The sequence below is a fragment of the Phalaenopsis equestris genome, unplaced genomic scaffold (assembly GCF_001263595.1).
Source record: "Phalaenopsis equestris unplaced genomic scaffold, ASM126359v1 Scaffold000499, whole genome shotgun sequence".
Lineage (NCBI taxonomy): Eukaryota > Viridiplantae > Streptophyta > Magnoliopsida > Asparagales > Orchidaceae > Phalaenopsis > Phalaenopsis equestris.
In genome coordinates this window covers 142,899-164,477 of record NW_018164939.1, presented here as the reverse complement: position 1 = coordinate 164,477, position 21,579 = coordinate 142,899, and the positions used below count along the sequence as shown (strand labels likewise).

At 36.5% G+C, this 21,579-nt stretch overlaps 1 protein-coding gene across 1 annotated transcript in view; it reads right to left on the bottom strand.

The window, feature by feature from the left end:
* Window positions 1-2,386: 2,386 nt before the first annotated feature.
* LOC110028178 (uridine 5'-monophosphate synthase) overlaps window positions 2,387-21,579 on the bottom strand; it is a gene marked incomplete in the record, with an annotated part of 43,310 nt that continues 24,117 nt past the window's right edge. Inside the window, 4 exon segments of the mRNA XM_020729921.1 lie at window positions 2,387-2,695; window positions 4,498-4,752; window positions 10,050-10,137; window positions 10,242-10,324. Coding sequence (XP_020585580.1) covers window positions 2,567-2,695; window positions 4,498-4,752; window positions 10,050-10,137; window positions 10,242-10,324 — 555 coding nt within the window.

Below are 21,579 nucleotides of genomic sequence, written 5' to 3'. Positions count from 1 at the left end.
TCACATCAAAACACCACTATTACTAACTTTCTAAAAATGAAATATACATTTTCATGCAGAATTTTATAGAGTCATCAACGTAAATATCCAACTTTAAAGTTTTAGATATGTAAATACATGATAATTGTGTGGTATGTGTGTAATTTTAGATATGTACATTATGGGCCATGTGAAACAACGATATGGATTTCTTAGTAGTTCTAAAGCTAAGAATCATATAAGTAAACAAGCAGAATCACCATCCATCCAGTTAATCCAAATTGAGCCCAGTGTTTAAATGTCCAACAAGCAAGAAGCTTTAGAGTTGAGATAAATTTGTTTTCAACCTCTCTCTTTAAAAGTCCAATGCTCCTAATTCTTCACAAAGTGCCAGACATCAGAAATTTATCACAATTAAGTATGTTATTTGGCTGAATCAAGCTCATAGTCATAGAGATGTAAGTGAGTCGAGTTGGCTCGCGTGTCAACTTGAACTCTATTTGTTAATGAGCTCGTAAGTCGAGCTTATTGAGCCACAAGCTCAAGCTCAAGCTCGCTTATTAAAGGAGCTCAAGTTCAAGCTTGTCTAGGCTCAACTCCTCCGCTCAAGCAACCTCAACTTTGATAGTCTTGTAGATGAATTTTTTGGCGAGCAACTGTGACACTTCTTCTACATTCATAATGATTTTATAGTGAGTTTCCATGATAATTTGATTTTCAAGTCGAGCACACAAGCTAGCTCGCTAGTTTGTAATTGCCGTTGAAGTCGAGCTCTATCTCAAGCTCAAGCACGCATTTTGACAGATAAACTGAGCTCAAGTTAGGCATGACTCGAGCTCAACTCAGCTCATTTGCACCCCTACAGGACTAATAAGACTAGAGGCAACAAGCATCAGATTACCAATATACGTGTGTGCATGCACGTATGCTTATAAATATTTATACATATATGTACTTATAGAATAATCGTGATCAACTATTTTTCTCAATAGATATATCCTAAGTTGCTTGCCAAGAAAATAGAAAAAATAATTTACAAGTTTATATTAACAGATATTAATTTGTCTGAATTGAATTGCCCATGCGAAGATCAACAATAAAAGTGCAAAGTTCTCCAAAAATACCCTCCCAAATTTCTGCCATAATTAAGAGAGGGGAGAGCATGAGAGTTTGAACACGACTAGGGCAAATCAAGGAGCGAGAAAGGGTTTTGACTTCCTTAGAGAGCAGGAGAACAACCAGACTGGGGATGCTTGATGGGGTTATCAATGCAAGGCATTGCTAAAATCAATGTAGTTGTCGGTTATCTCTTCTTATTCTCATATTCATATTTTGATTAAAATAATTATTGTGCACAAAAAAATTTACGACGGTCGAGTGATAATTTAATGTCTTAGCTTCGCATGAAGATCTATGACATGCAGCAAATAGAAAGGTAGCAGGAAAACCCGCCAATATTTTTTACGTGGAAAAAGCTGGAAAAAAATAACCACAAGGTCTTATCCAGGCACAATAATGCACAATGTGTAAGTACAAATGTACATCATTTTCTCACAACTGGGAGAGCGGAATTATTATTTTAACCAGATATAGCACTTGTCAATATACAAATACAACGCTTGTCGATATACATCATATAAAAAAATATAGATGTTAGAAACATTTATCATATTCTGAAAGAATACGGCATTTACAAGTATGGGCTACCGGTGACAGAATGTCGGGAACTACGAGTTGGTCGGCAATGGTCTACGTAGGTAGATGATGATCAGCAACTACAGAGGGCGAAAATTATCATCAAATATTCTGTCCAAAACAGGATCCAAAATTCCTCTTCCCTCCCTACTCCAAGTGAAGAGAGAGAGAGACTATTTATAGCCTCTGAGAAAGGAGCTTTTTATGTTTTGTCGAATAACTTTAAGAGCCACCTAATGTGACAGCTCATTGATCTCCTTTGATCATAAAAATTTTCTAATGATTCAAGTGACATAATGACCTCAAAATTAAGTGATCTTGAGCTCGTTAGATTCCTCTTATTGCGACGCTTGATTTAACTATAAATAAGTCAAATGCAGAATTCATTTGATCATTCAATTGATGATCCAAAGCCTTTAAATGTGCTTCAATGGCTTGACCTGAGCTTAATTGGACCCGAATTGACCCCTTTGACATCATCACATTCATTTTATCGAGATAGTCAATTTGAACTTATTCGGAATGGTTATTGCTGAAATAAATGCTCTCAATAATCTTGAACTTATTCGGAATGGTTATTGCTCAAAAAAATAGTTCATCAAGATTCGTGCTACATGAAAAAATTAGTTGAAAACACATCAATAATCTATCAAAATTCTTTAAAAGTTAAAATTTCCAAGCTAATTCCAACATCAACAGTAAACAAATTATAAGGTGTACATTCAATTGTGGTTGCTCTAGCAACACGGAATTAAGAATTTTCAGTTGAATAATATCAACATCCATAGAAATTATGATTGAAGATAAAAAGGAGCAACATAACCGCGACTGCAAAACTTCATTTGTCAAAATTTAAAAAAACAGAGAAAAGGAAAAGGAAATTTTGGAAGTTCTAAGAGCAACTTGCCTTATAGGCATTCCATCCCTGAATTCGATAACCTTTAGCTGCCTCCGCCGGGTTCGCAGCTTTTATTATCCCCCGCCCTACAATTATGATATCACTGCCTCTTTCTTTGATTACCTGGAACACAACAGAGACGAGTCAAGTACATGTGCATAATAGACAAACCTATTTGCTTTCATCTGATGTTCAAAACCATATACTTTTGAAGTTTCGGCTGAATCCAAAACATGGCGATGGTTTAAAATTGGATTCAGCCTACAACTTTTCGAGACCGGCCAAAGCAACCAAACAACGCAATGAGAAAACATCATCATTTTTTTTAATATGTTCCGTCTGCAAACAGCAAAATGTGCACACTATATGAAGAATAAAAGTACATATTTGGGGAAAAACCAAGTCTTGAGATGAAATGTTATTAAAGAATGATCTTATCACTACTAAATGAGGCTATTTTTGTAGTGAGAGATGTGAATTGCGGAAATCGATTCAAGATTTCCGAAGCAAAACCTGGATTAAAATTTAAAGTGAAAAAATCAGAGAATGCAAAAAAACTATGGAGTCACACCACACCAAAATATTCACTATGAAGAAAATGAAGAGAATCGTAAAAATTACACCACTCAGTCGCTCTACACTTTGAAAACTCCAAGACACTTTTTTTCATCTCCTTTGCACAAGAAAAAATCAAATAAAACACTCGCAATCGACAAAACCAAAATTTAAATGAAAATCTTTCCAAAGTCAATTACTGGGACCCAGGTTCCATGATGGTGGTGCCAACTTCCGAGAGCCACAAATCATACTCTCGGTTTTTGAGACTAGCTTGGGTGTGGCGGCGCTGTCTTTCAAGTGCTATTGAACCGGTGCTAAGTAGAGAAAAAGATTTCATATAAGGGGGCACGTCCACCTGTAACATTGACTAGAGATTTAACGTGAAAAAACCTCATAAGGCAAAACAAATTACAGAGCCACACCACACCAAGCTATCCGATGAAAATGAGGAAAATCGTACAAATTACACCACACTCAAGTCTCTCTACACTTTGAAAACTCTAGGACACCTCTTCTCTCCTTTGCACAAGAGAAAATCAAAATCAACCACTTCCAATTAACAAAAACAAAATGTAAATAAAAAACTTTTCAAAGTCAATTACTGGGGCCGGGGTGCCATGATGGTGGTGTTGTAACCGTGATGGTGGTGCCAATTTTTTAGCACTACAATGTCATGCTCTAGGGTTCTGAAACTAGATTGGGCATCGCGCCACCGTCTTCCGGGGCCTACTGAACCGGCGCCGGTACAACACTAAGGTGTTAGGTACCAACTTTGATAGTTGGAAATAGAGTTTTAAGATGACAATTGATTAACACAATCAGGTTCCACAAAATAACAATTTTATCCACAAATTATAGGGTAGGTAACTAACAGTCATATGCCAAAATCTAAATTTTATTTCCCTAATTATTGCTTGCTAACCACTAAATATGAAACACTCACAGACAAACACACTCGCACCCACACACACACACACACACGCAATATATATATATATATCAGAATATATGCGAAGAAAGTGACATTAATCTTAACGAAAACTTACATTATTTTTCTTTGTCAGTAACGTTGAATGTTGCGAAAAAATGTAAAAAAGAGAAAAATAATATTTATGAACTCGGTTTTAGGAGTTGCAAATATACCATCATCTTCATCTTCTATAATAAACGGTAATCTCAACAAAAGCAATAAAATCATATGCTAGTATAGTGTCTAGAGTTAGGTTATTATCTTTGAGTGGAGCTCTTTGATAAATAAAAGCAATAATATCTGACTAATTTTATATCTAAACGCATACAAAATAATAAAGTATACAATGCAAAAAATTTCCTTCAAACCAATTAAACAAAAAATATATATAACTTACAGAGTAGGGAGTATTATATTGTTGGCCCAGTGAATCTCCTCCAGAAGCCATTTGAACTCCTGGTGTTGCATGAATAAAAGCTGGATTTACAGGTTGATATTGCCATGATGCTGGCTTAACTGATATGAATCCGATCACAAAATCTGAATGCTGATCAGCAATTTTGACGGCAGCAGATGTGTAATCACCAGTGGCGAGGTTACCGGCTGAGCTCATTTCAGCAAGCAGTAACAGCCCCCTACCTCGAGGCAGACCCTATTAGAATCAAATAAAATATTAGTCACCAATAAGAAATTGGGAAAGTTACATACATACCACACAATTCTTATGTATTTATATATCACACACCCAAAGTTCGATATTTTTACACTTACAACACCTGGTGTCATAAACTATGCATGAAAAAGTGCATTTCACTTTTAAAAACGTAGTGACAGTGATATTTTTTTTATATGATGTTATAAATTTGAGTGGTATGTGTTGAGATTTGTAGTTTATTTTTGAGGGGTCTAATTAAAAATAGAAATTATAGAAGAAGTCTAGGATTATTTGTAAAAGGTTTTGTATGGCTCTATAGAAGCCCAACCCTTGAATGGAAAAGAATTGATTCCATCCAAAAATTTCTTATGGTATCAAAGCCAAAAATCCAGCTGCTATGTGTAAATTACGGCTTACCAATTCGAACATGGAGGGGCGACATTGTGCGAGGCGATGCAAAGAAAAGGCAACGTGCAACAGAATCTGAAAGGAAGTCAACTCTGGTGAGGTTTTAGACACAAGGAGGGTAAGGTTCTTCGCGCGGGAATGATTGTGATAGGAAGTAGAGGTTCAAACAACTTTGTAGTTGTGTGCGGGATTAAGCGACGGGAAGGAGACGGGAGTCCGCTTCGGCTTTGAGCACGGGAGCAGAGGAAGAAGGGAGTTCTGAGGCCTTTGTGTTGTGCTATCCCGTCACTGTTGTGCAGCGAGTTCTTATTGCAACAGTTGGAGTTTCAAAGGTTTTGGTGAGCTACAATCCCATATTAGCCACTGTTGTTGCGCGAGTGAAGAGGAGACGGGGATGCGTTCCAAAGGTTCTTGTTTTGGCGCATAGAGAAGAGAAGAAATGGTGAGTTTTGAAGGCCTTCATACATAGTGATTCCTTTGCTGCAAAGCAGAGGGAAAGTGCAAACTCGGAACATGTAGAGGGCAAAGCCTTGAGTTGTCGTCACGACCGTAAAATAGGAGAAAGTTTTGTCTTCTCTATCTAGCCAGAGGGACGAAACAGGGGGGCTTCCAGTGGAACAAAAACTAGCAAGGGTTTCATATTGGGCATTCAAAGCAAAGAAGAGTTAAAATTGAGGATGTCAAGAGACGAAGATAATACAGAAGGTAAATGATTGGAGCTTCCGGGAAAAATAGATTCTGAAGTTCTAAAGATCTTGTTCGGACTCGTACAGAAAGCTAGCATCTCGACGGGAGCCACTACCTGAGCAAGTGTTCTAGCTTAGTCAAGTGGACTTCCAGGAATGCGGGCAGCTTTTGTTGGCTCGAGCTCACGTATGATAGGTGCTCAGGGGGAGATTCGCAGGTGCTACAACTGTGGAGAAGTACGATGCTTGAGCAAGGCCTATCCAAAGCCACCCAATGAGAGAGAGAGAGACAGGTAGATGTGGACAATCTAGAGGTCGTGGTCATAGCCATGGAAACTAAAGAGGTCGAAGAGAGGACTACTAGACAAATTTGATGGTGGCAGAGGACGAGAGAGAGACAGGTGGTCTTTACTGATAAGGAACATGAGCTCCTTGAGATGCTGAAGAGAAAACAGAGAGCAGCAGGTGATATGACTTAAGGAGGCGTCTACCTTATCATCATTCAAGGGCAACAATGCTACTTATGCTCACTTAGCCAAAGGTACTCGTGATAAGCATGTTCTTGTCTCTATATCAACCACAAGAACACCATAATGGGCAGTAAATTCTGGTGCATCTCGAAATGTGACAAGTAACGCTAGGAAGTTCTCTTCCTATACTCATCTAGCATTTCCATAGAGCATTCAGAAGGCTGATAGTACATGACAACCTGTGGTTGGTAAGGGTACAGTGAGAGGTACCAATTTTATGACATTACCAATGTTTTGCATGCTCCCTCCTTTACAGTGAATTTTTTATCCATTAGTGTCATTATTCTTCAACTAAACTGTGTTGTTTCATTTGATATTCCTAAGGTAATCTTTCAAGAGAATGAGACTGATCGAAGACTTGGGACTGACACGTGGCATAGTGAACTCTGGTAGTTTGATAGGAGGATGGACTCAGTCTTGGCATTCAAGGTTGAGATTGTTGGAGCATGAGGATCTGACAGGTGTGTGGATGATGTATTTTTGCTACATCACAGATGGATGTGACACTTTTCATTTAGTCTATTGAGTCAATTGTACACATCCTTGTATGCAAAGGCAAACAAGGAGAAACTTATGCATGATGCTTGTGAGTTTAGTAAGCTCACTAGAAGCTCTTAGGTTAGTTTTGAGAATAGGAGCTCTGTCGTGTTTGATTTGATACATTGGATGCATGGGAACCTTGTTATATGACTTTGATGAATGGTTATAGATATTTTCTGACGTTCATTGAATGTTGTTCTCGTGTTACTTTGCTATATCTAATGAGGAACAAAAGTGATGTGTTTGTTTGTTTTAAAAATTTTTACAAGATGATTCAGACTCAATATGGTACGGTAGTGAAGGTATTGAGATATGATAATGGGACAAAGTATAATAATAATGTGTTTGAGTACCTGTCTGCCTAAAGGATACAACATCAAACCACATGCCCATACATACCGGCACAGAATGAAGTAGCAGAGAGGAAGAATCGACATCTTCTAGAGATAGCCCAAAGTATGATGACGATAATGAATGTCCCACAACACTTATGAGGGCAAACAGTGTTGACAACGCTCAATTAATTAACAGGATGCTCCCACAACACTTATGAGGGCAAATAGTGTTGACAACGCTCAATTAATTAACAGGATGCTTTCAAGAGTGCTGGAGTGGAAGCCTCCTTGTCAGATATTAAAAGGAGACAAAAATGGGATCCTTCCACTAAAGATATTTGGATGTGTATGCTTTGTGAAAGACAACAGACCATCTGTAGGAAAACTGAATCCCAGAGCTGTGAAATGTATGTTATTGGGTTATTATTCTACTATATATTGGAGCCCAAGAGAAAAGACTCATTGTGAGTCTGGATGTGTCATTTAGAGAATTTGAGCCATACTACACTCTTGAAGTGAATTCACACTTCGATGAGTTAAAAAAAACTGAAGATATGAGGAAAGAGAGAGTAAGTGGTAGTGGTGATGGAGTGGTGCAAGTGGGATCAACGTTATGTCTTATGATGTGGAAGGAATCAACTGAGTAGATGAAAATCGAGGAGATTGAACCCGGGGTGGTGGGATTTAGATTGAATGTGAGCTAAGAGTGTATACACGGTGAAAGAAGCAAATTGAGGGAACAGAGTCTGATCTGCCAACAAGTCTCTTGTCCCGATCTTCCCCAACTCTCGAGACACCTATACCATGCACCTTTGATTTAAAACTTTCAGGTGATATTATTCCTTCTTTGTCCACTCCTAACACCCCAACTTTAAGGAGGACCTCTCGTAGCAATATGAGACATCCTCCTGATCGTTTTGGGTGGGAACTTGATATTGTGAATTTTATTTCTTATTATAACATCTCACTTTCGCATAAAGTGTTCATAGCATCATTGGACTCTATCTATATACCAAAGTGTTGACAGGTTGCTAAGGAGGATACAAAGTGGAAGGCTGCCATGTTGGAAGAACTTAGTTCTCTCGAGAAAAGTTGCATTGTTGTCAACAGAGAAAAAGACAGTCGAGTGCAAATGGGACTTCACAATGAAGCAGACCTCAGAAGGAAAAAAAATTGATCGCTACAAGCACAGTTGGTGGCTAAAGGGCATAGTCAGACATATGACATCGACTATAATGAGACATTTGTACCAGTGGCGAAGATAAGCACAGTCGGTCTCTCATCTCTCTGGTTGTGAATGACAAATGGATGTTACACCAACTGAATGTGAAGAATGTGTTTCTTCATAGGGATTGGCAGGAGAAGGTGTATATGGAGATACTCCCAGGCTTTGATACAAACCGAACATTGGGCAAGGTTTGTAGACTAAGGAAATCATTATACTGTTTGAAACAGTCTTCTAGAACTTGGTTTGACAAGTTCAGGAGAGCAATGGTACGCATGAGCTATTAACAGATCAATACCGACAACACAGTGTTTATTTGACGAAATGGTGGTCACACCACTATACTTATCGTGTATGTGGATGATATGATAGGCACTGGTGATGATGTGGGAGAGATTGTGCAGCTAAAGACAAGATTAGGCAAAGAGTTTGAGATGAAGGACCTGGGACAACTTTGATACTTCCTTGGAATTGATGTGGGTCGTGGACCACAGGGAATTGTCCTCTTTCAGAGGAAGTATGTGCTTGATTTGCTCACAGAGACAGACATGTTGGGGTGCAAGCCTATTGCTTCACCAATTGATTGGAAAGAAAACTTGAGTGCAGAAGCAGAAGAGCCGGTTAATCGAGACAGGTACCAGAGGTTGGTAGGTCGTCTCATCTATCTAAGTCGTACAAGTCCAGACATCTCATTTGCAGCTAACGTGGTGAGTTGTTATATGCATGATCATATGAAGGGTCGTCTAAACGCAATGTATCAAATTCTGAGGTATCTGAAGAGCGCACAAATGAAGGGGTTGATCTTCAGGAATAATGGGAATGTAGACATTGAAAGCTATTGTGATGTTGACTAAGAAAGCTGCACAGATGACAGAAGATCAACCTCATGATACAGTATGTTTGTAGGGGGCAATTAGGTCAGTTGGAAGAGCAAGAAACAATATGTACTAGCAAGCTCAACAGTAGAGGCATAGTACAGAGCCATGGCCTTAAGAGGTATCGAGATGATGTGGATAAGAGTCTTGTTGGTCGAGCTCAAGATGGACCAAGGAACTCAAATGAAGTTGTGGTGTGACAAAAAGTCAGCAATTAACATTGCCAACAACTTGGTGCATCACGATAGAACCAAACATGTAGAGATTGATAGATTCTTCATCCAAGAAAAGTTGAATGATGGGCTACTAGAGCTAAGTCATGTAGCCACTAGCCACTAGAGAGCAAGTGGTTGACTACCTCACTAAAGGACTTAGTTCATTAGCTTTTTTGGATTATGTAACAAGATAGACTTAGTAGATATCTTTTGTCCATCTTGAGGGGAAGTGTTGAGATTTTTATCTTATTTGGAGGGGGTCTAATTATAAATAATCGCTAAAGGTTTTGTATGGCTCTATAGAAGCCCAACTCTTGAATGGAAAAAAACTTGATTCCTTCCAAAAATTTTTTAGTATGCAAATAAAAATGAATGTTTAGGTGTTAGAAATGAAAACACATAAGACTTGTATCGTATGGATGCAAAAGCTCATAAGTCATAAGATAGATGGTTTTTTGTTTATGAAGCATTGCCACAAACCTTCAACTTTAGACCATCCACTATTCCCGGCCCCGATATTATATGTGCATTTATGATGTCTGCCCAATCCAAAATGCGAAACAATCCCCTGTAACAGAAGAGAGAGAATGGACCGTCGTAATTTTGTCAATATAAACAAGAAAATAAGAGTAAAGGATGTAAATTTTCAATACATGCATAATTGCATCCCACCCTTCATATTGCATGGTAACAGTATTTCCAATGTCAGCAAATTTTCGATCCTCAAATATCATGAAGTTGTGCCTGTCTGCAATCTGAGTTCAAACTACAATCAATATCTAGAAAAGATTCAAACTTCATAAAGAAAAATGTAGTGAAAATACAATTTAATTTAAGAAAACAAATTTGATTTCACTTGAATATATTACGATTTATACAAAGATTCAGAGCAACAAATGGCAGAAGAGATAATGCCATAACATTCAATAAATGCACTACTTATAGATCTACATAAAATATAACCAAATAAAAGCTTCAAGGGAATGCTTCAAAGATTCAAATCATATAAAATGTTGAAAGCAGCCCTTCAAGCAAATTTTCTTTGAGAAAAAACCCAAACTTTACACTTATTTAGACGTCATGCATTATGCCCTGTTGGCATTTAAAAAGATAAGGTAAAAAAAACCCAAGAAGGAAGCAATTTATAGGGTTTATCATTGAATAATTTGTAGTTATTCAATGTCAATGGATTGATTATCAGATTTCTGCTTATACTCCTAACAATGCGTATAAGAATCAACAACCTATAGTAAGCATTGCTGGGATGGAAATAACACCTTAGGCTTCCATCAATTAGAAATCCAAATCATACGCGAAAATAAAATTACACTAATTCGGGAAATCGGGAACAAAATTTCAAACAGAAGCACAAAAAAATAATCCCAGAAAAACACACCAAAATTTACGTTGAAAAACTCGAGAATAGGAAAAAACCACAGAGCACAACACCATAAATTTTCAATATGAAGAACTAGAATTATACATGGATATACAATCAGATCAACTCGTTGCAAGCACAAAAACTTATAAAATTTCACTCCAAACCTTCCTCTCAATCTCACAAGAGAAAGCTCTTGCTTCGAAATCACGCTCCCGACAATTCACCTTCAAGAAGAGGTCCCTATAGAGAAACGCAGCATGCGAGAGTTACATTCGTTGCTCGGAATTGAGGGATTTAAACTAAAATATATAGCTAACTGCTTGCGGTGTATCACGTCGTGAAGAGGCATATTTATTCAATGTGTTCAATAAAAAGAACATGAAGGAATGATCCAACTGACGTAGATACTCCTGGTTGCGCGTAGTCATGTCCAACACCAGTTTTGGCATGGCATGAGGAACTCCATCTGCTCCTTCGAGGGTTGCAGGCTCCTCAACAATCTCCCACTTAGAAATTGATAGCACTTGATGCATATCCACCAAATCTGCAACTTCATCTGTATCATCTTCTTAATTTTGCACTGTAGTGTAGCTTACCCCATTCCCAACCTTCCTGGACTTCAACTGAAGCCAAGCACAGCTCCAGTTTCTTGATAGTCATCACAATTATCAACTTACCTAAAGGATTATGAGTTGTGTGTTTCTTCTCCCAAGAACAACTGTCTATCTTCTTAGAGAGAGCATAAAAAGTGATACATTCACTAAATGTTTTTATCCTGATATAAAAACCAATGTTCTTAACAAGAAGAATTGAATTAATACTATCAATATGAAGCTTTCCAATCTCATGCTCCTTGTCTAATTATGTCATAAAGTCTTGTAGTCAAATCATCTTCTTATTAGTCTAAGTGATAGCAATATGTCCGGTCTCCATATTTGAAATTACAACAATCTTCTTTACTATGGAAACCGAACTTACTGTTGTGTTCCCCAAAGTGAAGATATACCCTGTTATACTTTTTTTAATATCTAAATTTCTTGCCCGATCTGAATCTACAAATTTCTGTAAATTGATCCCTGCACTTCTAGAGAAAATTTTTATGTTGATTGTTCCTCTCAAATACATGACAATCCACTTCACTTCCTATCAATGTTAACTGTCGGATCACTCATGTACTTGTTGGTCACTCACTGCAAATGCACTATCTAGTTTTGTACAAATCATAGCATATATGAGACTCTCAACTGCTAAAGCAAATGGAATTTTCCATATCTGTGGTTGCTCTGCTTCAAACTTAGGCAATATTTCCTTAGATAGCTTGAAGTGGGGTGCAATCTAGCTTTACTTCACTCATGTTAAGCCTCTATAAGATCTTTGCAATATACTGCCTCAGACAACTTCGGCATGCATGCACTGATGTTCTTGTTGATTCTCATCAGGAGGATCTTTACCTCACTCATATACTTGCTCCTTCAAATTCCTGATTTTTTTCATATATGCACATACAATTAACATGTCATCCACACACACAAAAGAAATAAGATACAACAATTGTTGAAGATTTTGATGAAACAACAACAACCTACCAAGCACTTCATGTAACTATCTATCATGAACCTATCAAATCTCCTTTACCACTGTTCAGAGCTTGCTTCAAGTCATAGAGGCTCTCTTCAACCTACAGACCAAAGTTTATTTCCATAAAACCTCATAACCCTGCAATTGCATCATGTATAATTCCTCCCCTGGAGCTTCATGCAAGAAAGTCGTCTTTTACAACTATTTGCTCTAGATGTAGGTATTCCTCTGCTACTAAACTAAACATAACTCTTAATTGTCGTCACCTTTACCACCAGAGAAAAAATTGCTTGTGTAGTTTACTCTTTTATTTTGCTAAAACTCCTTCACAACAAGCTTGTAGCATCTGTTGTTATCTGACTTCTCTTTTAACTTCTAAATCTAATTGTTGTGTAGTAGTCTTTTGTCATCTAATAATATCATCAAATTTCAGGTCTGATTTGACTCCAATGATTGTAGTTCATCATCCATGGCAAGCTCCCACTCCCATGAATCTTCAACTAAAGTGACATCCTCAAAGCACTCTGATTTACCAGTATCAGCTAGCAAAAAAAGTGCAAAGAAGGAGAATATTTGTGTATCGATGTATCACTTTGTTGGATCTCCTAACTTTAGTAGCAAGTAATTGAGGAATTTCTTGTGCTTCATCAAATTGAGTAATTATTCTTTCTTTACTCTCCTGATCACCAATGTCTTTTATCTAAAACATATTTGGACTTTTCAGATGCAACTGACGAGCAATCCTGAGTTCCAATCCTGTCCTTATTCATCTTCATTTTATTGAAAAAAAGATCTCTGCTCCTAATAAATTTTTTATTCTAATAGTCCTAAAACATGTACTGAAATTCATCTGAATCATAACTAATGAAGATGCACTTGATTGATTTTGAGTCAAGCTTACTCTTAACTAATGAAGATATACTTGACGAGCAATCCTAAGTTCCAATCTTGTACTTATACATCTTCATTTTATTGAATAAAATATCTCTGCTCTTAATAATTTTTTTTATTCTAATAGTCCTAAACCATGTACTGAAATACATCTGAATCATAATTAATGAAGATGCACTTGACAGATTTTGAGTCAAGCTCACTCTGAGACCCCGTATCAACGAACATATGTAGAACAGCAAAATAGTTTTTAGATGAGATAGATTTACCTTCTTGTCACTCTAGGTTTCTTCAGATAAGTCTTCCTTGAAAGATACTAATGGACCACAATCAATCAGATAAATAACAGTGTTCATTGCTTCAGCCCAAAACTATTTTGGCAAGCCTACATGCAGCCTCATGCTTCTAGCATCTGTGATTTTTTTATTCATGCGCTCAATCACCCATGTTGTGATGTCCTTAAAACAATGAATTCATGTCTGATCCCCTCTTGTAGCACTAAAATTCCAGAATTTTTTCTCACGATATTCGCTCTCATTATCTGATCTGAGACATTTCAGTTTCAATTCTGTCTAATTTTCCACCCTCTTGCAGCACTAAAATTTCTGAATTTTTTATCACAATACTCGCTCCCATTATCTGATCTGAGATACTTCAGCTTCAAGTCTATTTCATTTTCCAACAGTCTTCTACTTCTTGAACACTTCAAATACTTTAGATTTTGTCCTTAAGTAAACTCATATATTTCTCGTGTGATCATTTATAAACTTGACAGAATAGTGAGAACCCCAAATAGACTGAAATAGAGTAGAATTTCATACATCAATATACACTAATTCCAATTTTTGACTTTACCATTGACCCACCTTTAGAGAAAAAATTTTTTTTTCTTGTCATACATACAATATTCACAGAAATCAAAATCTATTGATTTCAAACCCTGTAGGATATTTTTAGAAAGTTGAGACTTCATTCATTTCTCGCTTATATAGATAAGGCTACGGCGATGTCAGAAACCTGCATCAACCATAGTTTTGATCAGGTAAAGAGTATCTCTAATGTGCCCCAAATCATAATCAATGGCCTCTAGTCACCTTTCACAAATCACCTGTAAAAGTAGTCATGAACCTTGATTTTGGGTCTGTTTGGGGCAACTGCAGTCTATCCAGCTTCTGTTGATAAGCAGCTGATTCTGATAATCTGCTGATGAACAGCTAATCTGGATAAGTTGTCTGGCTGTTTGGTTTGTGCGTATGGAAAATAACTTATTCTGGAAAAATGACCATTGTGTCCCTGTTTTGAATAAGTTGTTTGGTTTGTGTTTTATGCAAACAACTTATTTGTAAATTTTTTTAGTTAAATTAATAATTTGTGCAGCATAATTTATTATTTTCTCAAATGTCACAACATGAAAATGCAAAAAAGTTGAATAATATTTATATAACTCAAAAAGTTCCGATTACATCATAATAAGCACAGGGACATCTACGAAAGTGAAATATATATTTACACACTAATATGGACTAATATGGATTATAATATCACACTAATATGGATTATAATATGACCCAAAAAAAAAAAATAACATGTTAAAATTACAAGGAAAAATATGACAATATTGACTTTAAAATGTAGAAGCACATCACGACGAATGTTGCTCGGTTTTGATACCTCAAAACCCCGAGCAAACTTGTCCGACGGGGATATCGTAGAAACGGAAGAACTCGAACCACATGCGGTGATCTCCCGTTGTGGTACTATCGAACTCCTAGCAACTATATCCAATTGGGATATCGTAGAAAGAGTTACACTATCGGCCCACCTGAAGAATTTGCAGTCTTCTGGTCCTTGTCCTCACCGCGGGCACCTGTAGCTATGTGTCTGTCGTGACGTGAGTAGCAATGACGGTCAAAAACTATAACGGAATAAAATAAAATCAACTTATAAAAGTGTGGAAGCAATTATTGTAACAAATTTCTTTGGTCATCCAAGGTGTTCCACTATTATATCAATAAAAGTAATAGACATGAAAAATATAACAGAAGTATGTTTTGTGATGCCCATTAATTCCAAATAGCAGGTTTATAAATATTTACTATCAATTGATATAATAGTGGTCATCCAAGGTGTTCCACTATTATATTTACGACAACTTAAAAATATCACAATCATCACTACAGGCTTACGACAACAAGATATTCTCCATAACTCTCGCACAAAAGCATAAATCCAATCCCATTAAATTCACCCCAATCTTTAAAACAACAAACACATGCATCTAAAAAAGTCTTAAAAATAAAATAGAAGCAGCCAAAGCATACAAAAAGAGAAGAAAACAGAAAAGAAACCACCAAACAAGTCTACAGCCAAAGCAAAACAAGATCTTAAACTATAGCAGAGCAAATCATAAATCCAACCCACTTCTCTGCTGATCAAAAACACCAGAATTCTGATCCCCTCTCCCTCAACTAAGCAAAGAAAAACAACAAGTACACCATATCTATATATCGATCTATGTATATAAAAGCCTCAAATAGAACAAGAGAAGAAAAAGAAACGAAGGTATGCGCGCATACTGATCACAGTAAGGTACTATGACAATATTATTGCTAATTGTTAGAAGAGAAATATACATACATACCACTCAATTCTTATGTATTTAAATATCTAATACCTAAACTTCATTTTTTACATGTGTGCCCTCTTATCTATGCGTGAAAAATAATTAAATATAGTTGTATTTTTGAAGTGATATCAAATACACAGAAATCATCAAAGTATTTTGCTATGTGTGTTCTAAATATCAAATTTCCATTAAATAAATTATAAGGAATAAGAAAATAATCACCAATGTCCAAGGCCAAGCCAGAAAAATAAGAGCAATAAGGTCCACCAACAATAAAAAGGATGAGTGGATCAACACTGGTATTCCTCTCAGACTCTACAAAATAGTAGAACAGTTCTGCCCTGGTCTCTTCATTCGCTGATACACCAATCAAAACCACTTCAATTAAAAATTACAGTTTCTGATTTTGAAGTGAGACAACAAGGAATTTGGATGCCTGCATTTAGGACTTCCAAAATCACCTTGCAATATTTCCATGCATAGCACCTGATTCTTACGTATTAACATATCTAACAGCTATATTTAAAAAATGAAATAAACATTTTCATGTAGAAGCCACGGCATATAAAAGTATGTAGAAGCCAAGGCATATATGCCTCCTTAACTGTGAAGTGTATTTCCTCAATTAAAGCAAACCCCCAATCGTGCTTCTGTAATTTTTTTGTATTTATGCATAACGCCTTCTCCATTCAATATAATAACTATGTGCTAAACCATGCTTATAGTTTTCCATGCTAAAAATGTGATGCAGATGTAAAATACTTCTACGTTTCCATGCTATAACCATGATTAAAGTAAGTAATTTGAAAAAAATATGCACAAGACCATTAGCTCAAGAACATCATATATTATTAAAAAAAAACAGAGCATGTTCTTCCAGTCCCTAGCAGCCTTCTCATTTTCAAAGCTACCACCAATAAGTAGCGGTTGCCCGAAAAGAAGGGTCATCCGAGCTGCAATGTACTCCACTTTAATAGCTCAAAATATAACAATATAATAGCTCATCATAACAGTGTACTGTACTTACTGTCTGCATAGCAATTGAACAAACCAATGTACTTCCTTGACATCACTTTAATAAAACATCTCTCCCACACATCATGTATTCCAATAATCAGAAACTCATTGCACATATGAGCCTCATCTTATGCAAACCAACAAGCCTCGTCAATTTACAAAATTTGACCCCAACAAATGCATGAAAAACAGAATTTAAGAAAGCAGAAATTCTGTCATCTGAAGCATAAGTAGCTACCATTCAATTAAAAAAAAGGAACTACCATTTAAGTGTTAGTTTTGTTGAAGACTTGAGTGTAACACATGTATCTACATATGGCTTATTAGATTTAACAATTTGATATGCATGTAAATATGAATGTTTAGGTGTAAGATATGTAATTACAAAAGAATTATGTCCTATGTATGTAAATGGCCCAAATTTTGCTACATATTGTGCTATGTAATAGTGTTTTACTGGAGCTCATCCCAACCCAGTTGATCCCCTTTTAAGCTCTTTCTAAAGTTTCCAGTCTTTTTTTGATTGGTTTCATTTGTTCTTTAATTTCATTCTATCGTAATCCCTTCCAATTATTTCATTTAATTTAGTTATGATATTCTGTCAACCTTCTTTATTAAAATAAGTTGTTGGTCGATTTCCCAATTCGACCTCCCTCAGGCATAGATCACAAAAAATATTAGTAGCATCTCTATCCCACATAGCCGATGATCCGGAGTCCTTAGATTTACTCATTTTTTATTGTCACGTGAACGGATGATAAGATGACATTTATGACAGAAAATGAGTCAGTCAAGAGATAGAATTAGCATATGTAAAAAAAAATGCACAATGATTATGAATTAATATATATATTGGTATATTGGTGAAACAGAAATGTGCTTCTAATATAATCATCATATATGAAATCTTTTCTTTTTCTCGCCAATGAAACCATACGCTACGCTCCAGAACCACAAGTAGTATGAAATGATAACATCAAGTTCCTTATAAGGTATCAGATGTCACAATATCATTAACTAGTAGCAAAGAACACCCACTCAAGATTCATATGAATCAAAGTAAACATTTAAAGGAAGAAGCATTGCACAATAAAATTGCAGCTTTGATATTTATCCATCACCGAAAAAAAGGAATATAGGCTGAGAGCATAGCTTGTAACATTATTTTTCCCACACCATTGGGCAATAGTAAGAGCTAACAATAACTATCCAATTATATCATGTTCAACAAAGCTCTATAGATATGCAAGCCTCTAAACTTGATTGGAGTTAAAATATGAGAATAACGTTAAACCCAAAAATAGTCATTTATGATACCCTCTTCAAATATCTCTAAAAAGATTTTTGTAGGCATATAGGGGGCTCCCAAATAAAACTTGGTAAAGAGAACATTAAAATAAAACATCTGCCAACTATCCAACATGCATATATTTGCATACACCCCTTCTACCAACAATCTATCCAAAACAGAGACTATATATGCCAACTACCAATTCTAGGGAGCATAGAATATTAACTTGAGTAATTCCCAATGGCATGTACACTTTAAAATATATTGTTCGATAAATGCAAGTAATGTTATCACTGTCTTTGTCGGGCAAGAAAACACCAAAAATACCAACTTATAGAATATGAACTGCAGATAATGAAGACTGCTTATAGATCTTCGAATATGAGTGAAACGCACGGCAAGATGTCTCAAATTTTGTATAGCATGGACACCATACGAACAAAACATGCAAAAAAATTTCAGTAAATAACAATAAAACATTAGACATTTCGAAGAAAGGATAGAATGGGGAATGGAGAAGAAAACCCTCTCGATGCTTCAAACATTTCACAATAACAGTGGATCTACATTTTTACCGGCAATACTTACTTCTCCAAAACAGGATCTAGGTTTTTAGTCACAAAACACTTCCAGATTCACCGCATAGAACACATGAATTGTCTGAAATCTCTCGGCAAAATGGGGGAGAGGAGGGAGGAGCGGAGCGAGGAGAAGGGATTCTTACCTGCGGAGCGACTTCGGAGGCAGGATCGACACCAGGAGTTCAAAGGAAGGTCGGTTGCAGGGAAAGTGTTGCGAGGGTAGCAGAGTAAAAGATTGGAGCCCAAACGCGGATCGCGGCGACATACCCGCAGTCCGCGTGTAATACAAATATAAATGCGTCGTTTTGTAAAACTTTGGTAAAACACTGAAAACAAACACTAAGGCGGCGTTTTTAAAAACGCCGCCACACATTTAAGCTGTCCCAAACGGGCCCTTTGTCAGCTGACTCACCGAGCTCAAATTTCTCTTCAGGCTAAGAACATGTCTAACTTCAGTAAACATCTCAATTGTTTCATTTGATAACGTGATATCCACATTATCCTTTCTCATGATACTGCAGGCCTTAAACCTTCTCTAGATCATTCTGAATGTAATTTTTAATATTTTTGTTGGAGAATGCATGAAAAGATGCAACTAAATCTACTATCCGTGATTCAGTGCTAGGTAGAGAAGAAATCAAGGAGTCGCCTTGGATTTATTCTGTGAAAAAAATTGTAGAGAGATTCTTTTCTTGTCCTCCACCACCAACTTTCTTTGGAGCCTTGAAGTCCTTCTTGAAATGTCCTCTCTTTCCACAGTTCCAGCATTCTCCTCTGTCATTTTCTCTTCTAGACTTGAATTTGTCTCTTCATATATTCCTGTTGAGATTCATTCCCCTGTTTTCCGCATTCAATGTTGAACCTGAAGATTCAGCATTCACTGTCTTTCTGCGAATTTCTTCATTCAGCACGAACCTCGCTACATCATTGAAGTTCAACTTTAATTTCCCTGAAGAGTTACTCGCCGTTGTGACCAATCCATCCACACTGTCTGACAATGAAGGTGAACTTAGCAGTTTTCTGATCACATCATCAAATTTGATCTCCACAGAACAAAATTGACTTATTACGGTGTTAAAATTGTTCAGATGTTCTGTCACTAAAGTGTCTTTCATCATCTTCACATTGAATGACATATTCAATAAAAAAAACCTTATTAGAAACAGATGGTTTTTCGTACATCCTTCTCAATGTCGCCATGAAATTCACAGTAGTTTTCTCATTCACTATATTGAACGCAACAGGCAAAGAAAGTGAACAATGTATCAAACCTAGGGTTGTTTGATCCAAAACTTCGCATTTTTCCATAGCCATCGCTTCAGACTTCTTGGTGATTCCTTGTAGAAAAACTTTTATCTAATACAGCAAATCTTTCATTTACATCCACCAAAACGTGAAGTCTGACCCACTGAAGTCCACTTTGTACCTTGCTTCGTCAGTCATTGCTCCCACTCAAATCAAAAAAACCACGCTCTTATATGAATTGTTGGGATGGAAATAAAACTTTGGGCTTAGATCAATTATAAATCAAACCATACCTCGAAATAGGACTACACTAATTTGAGATATCCATAACAAAATTTCAAATAAAAGCACAACAAAACAATCCAAGAAAAGCATGTCGAGTTTTACGTGAAAACACCCAAGAACTAGAAAAAATCACAGAGCTACACAATAAAAATTTTTTACTATCAAGAACTAGAATTATACATAGTTACACACTTAGATCAACTCTCTACAATGACAGATTCTTCACTCCAAACATTTCTCCCAATTTTACAAAAGAAAACCCTCACTTTGAAATCGCCCTCCCGACAATCCCCCTTCACGAAGAAGTCTATGTCAAGAAAAACCACACGCATGAGTACCCTCCTCACTTCGAACTGAGGGATCCAAACCAAACAATAGAGTTAATAGCTCAAGGCATGGTTACATTGTGAAGCGGCGTATTTGTTTTGTACGCTCAAGAACAACCTGAAGTATCAATCCAACCGACAAAAATATGCTTGCTTGCGGCGTACTCACTATGTCTAGCGTAGCTTTGCCAAGCAAAGCGTAGGAGGGCATCAATCTGCTCCTTCAGGTGCTACAGACTCCATCTCCTCAAAACACATGTGTGATAAAAAATAATTAAAGTAGGTTTTAACATGATTGATGATAAATAAAGCAATAGGATGTCTCACTGTTCAACAAAAAAAAAGCATAAAATTAGTAAAATAACATGGTGCAACGATACCTAAATAATGCTTTAAATATCAGATGTGTATTCTTAAAATCCACTTTTCTTTTGATAGTTCGATGTCCTTCATGGTAATCGAATGATTTAAATGATTTTATAAAGCATATGAGTACCGACAACAAGAATTATTAAACAAATTTTTTTGCAAGCACGAATATCGATGCATTTTTATGAGGAATCTTCCAAATTCAAATTCAAGATCATTCAAGGCGTGATTTCAGCAAGTTTATAATTATACTGACTGTAACCCAATTATATCAAAGATGGGTCAATCTAAGTTCAATCAAACCCAGATCAAACCATTAAAGCATATTTGGAAGCTTTGTGTCGTCAATTGAATGATCAAATGAACTTCAAATGATATATTTTTAGCCAAATCGAGTGTCTCGACGAAAGCAATCCAACG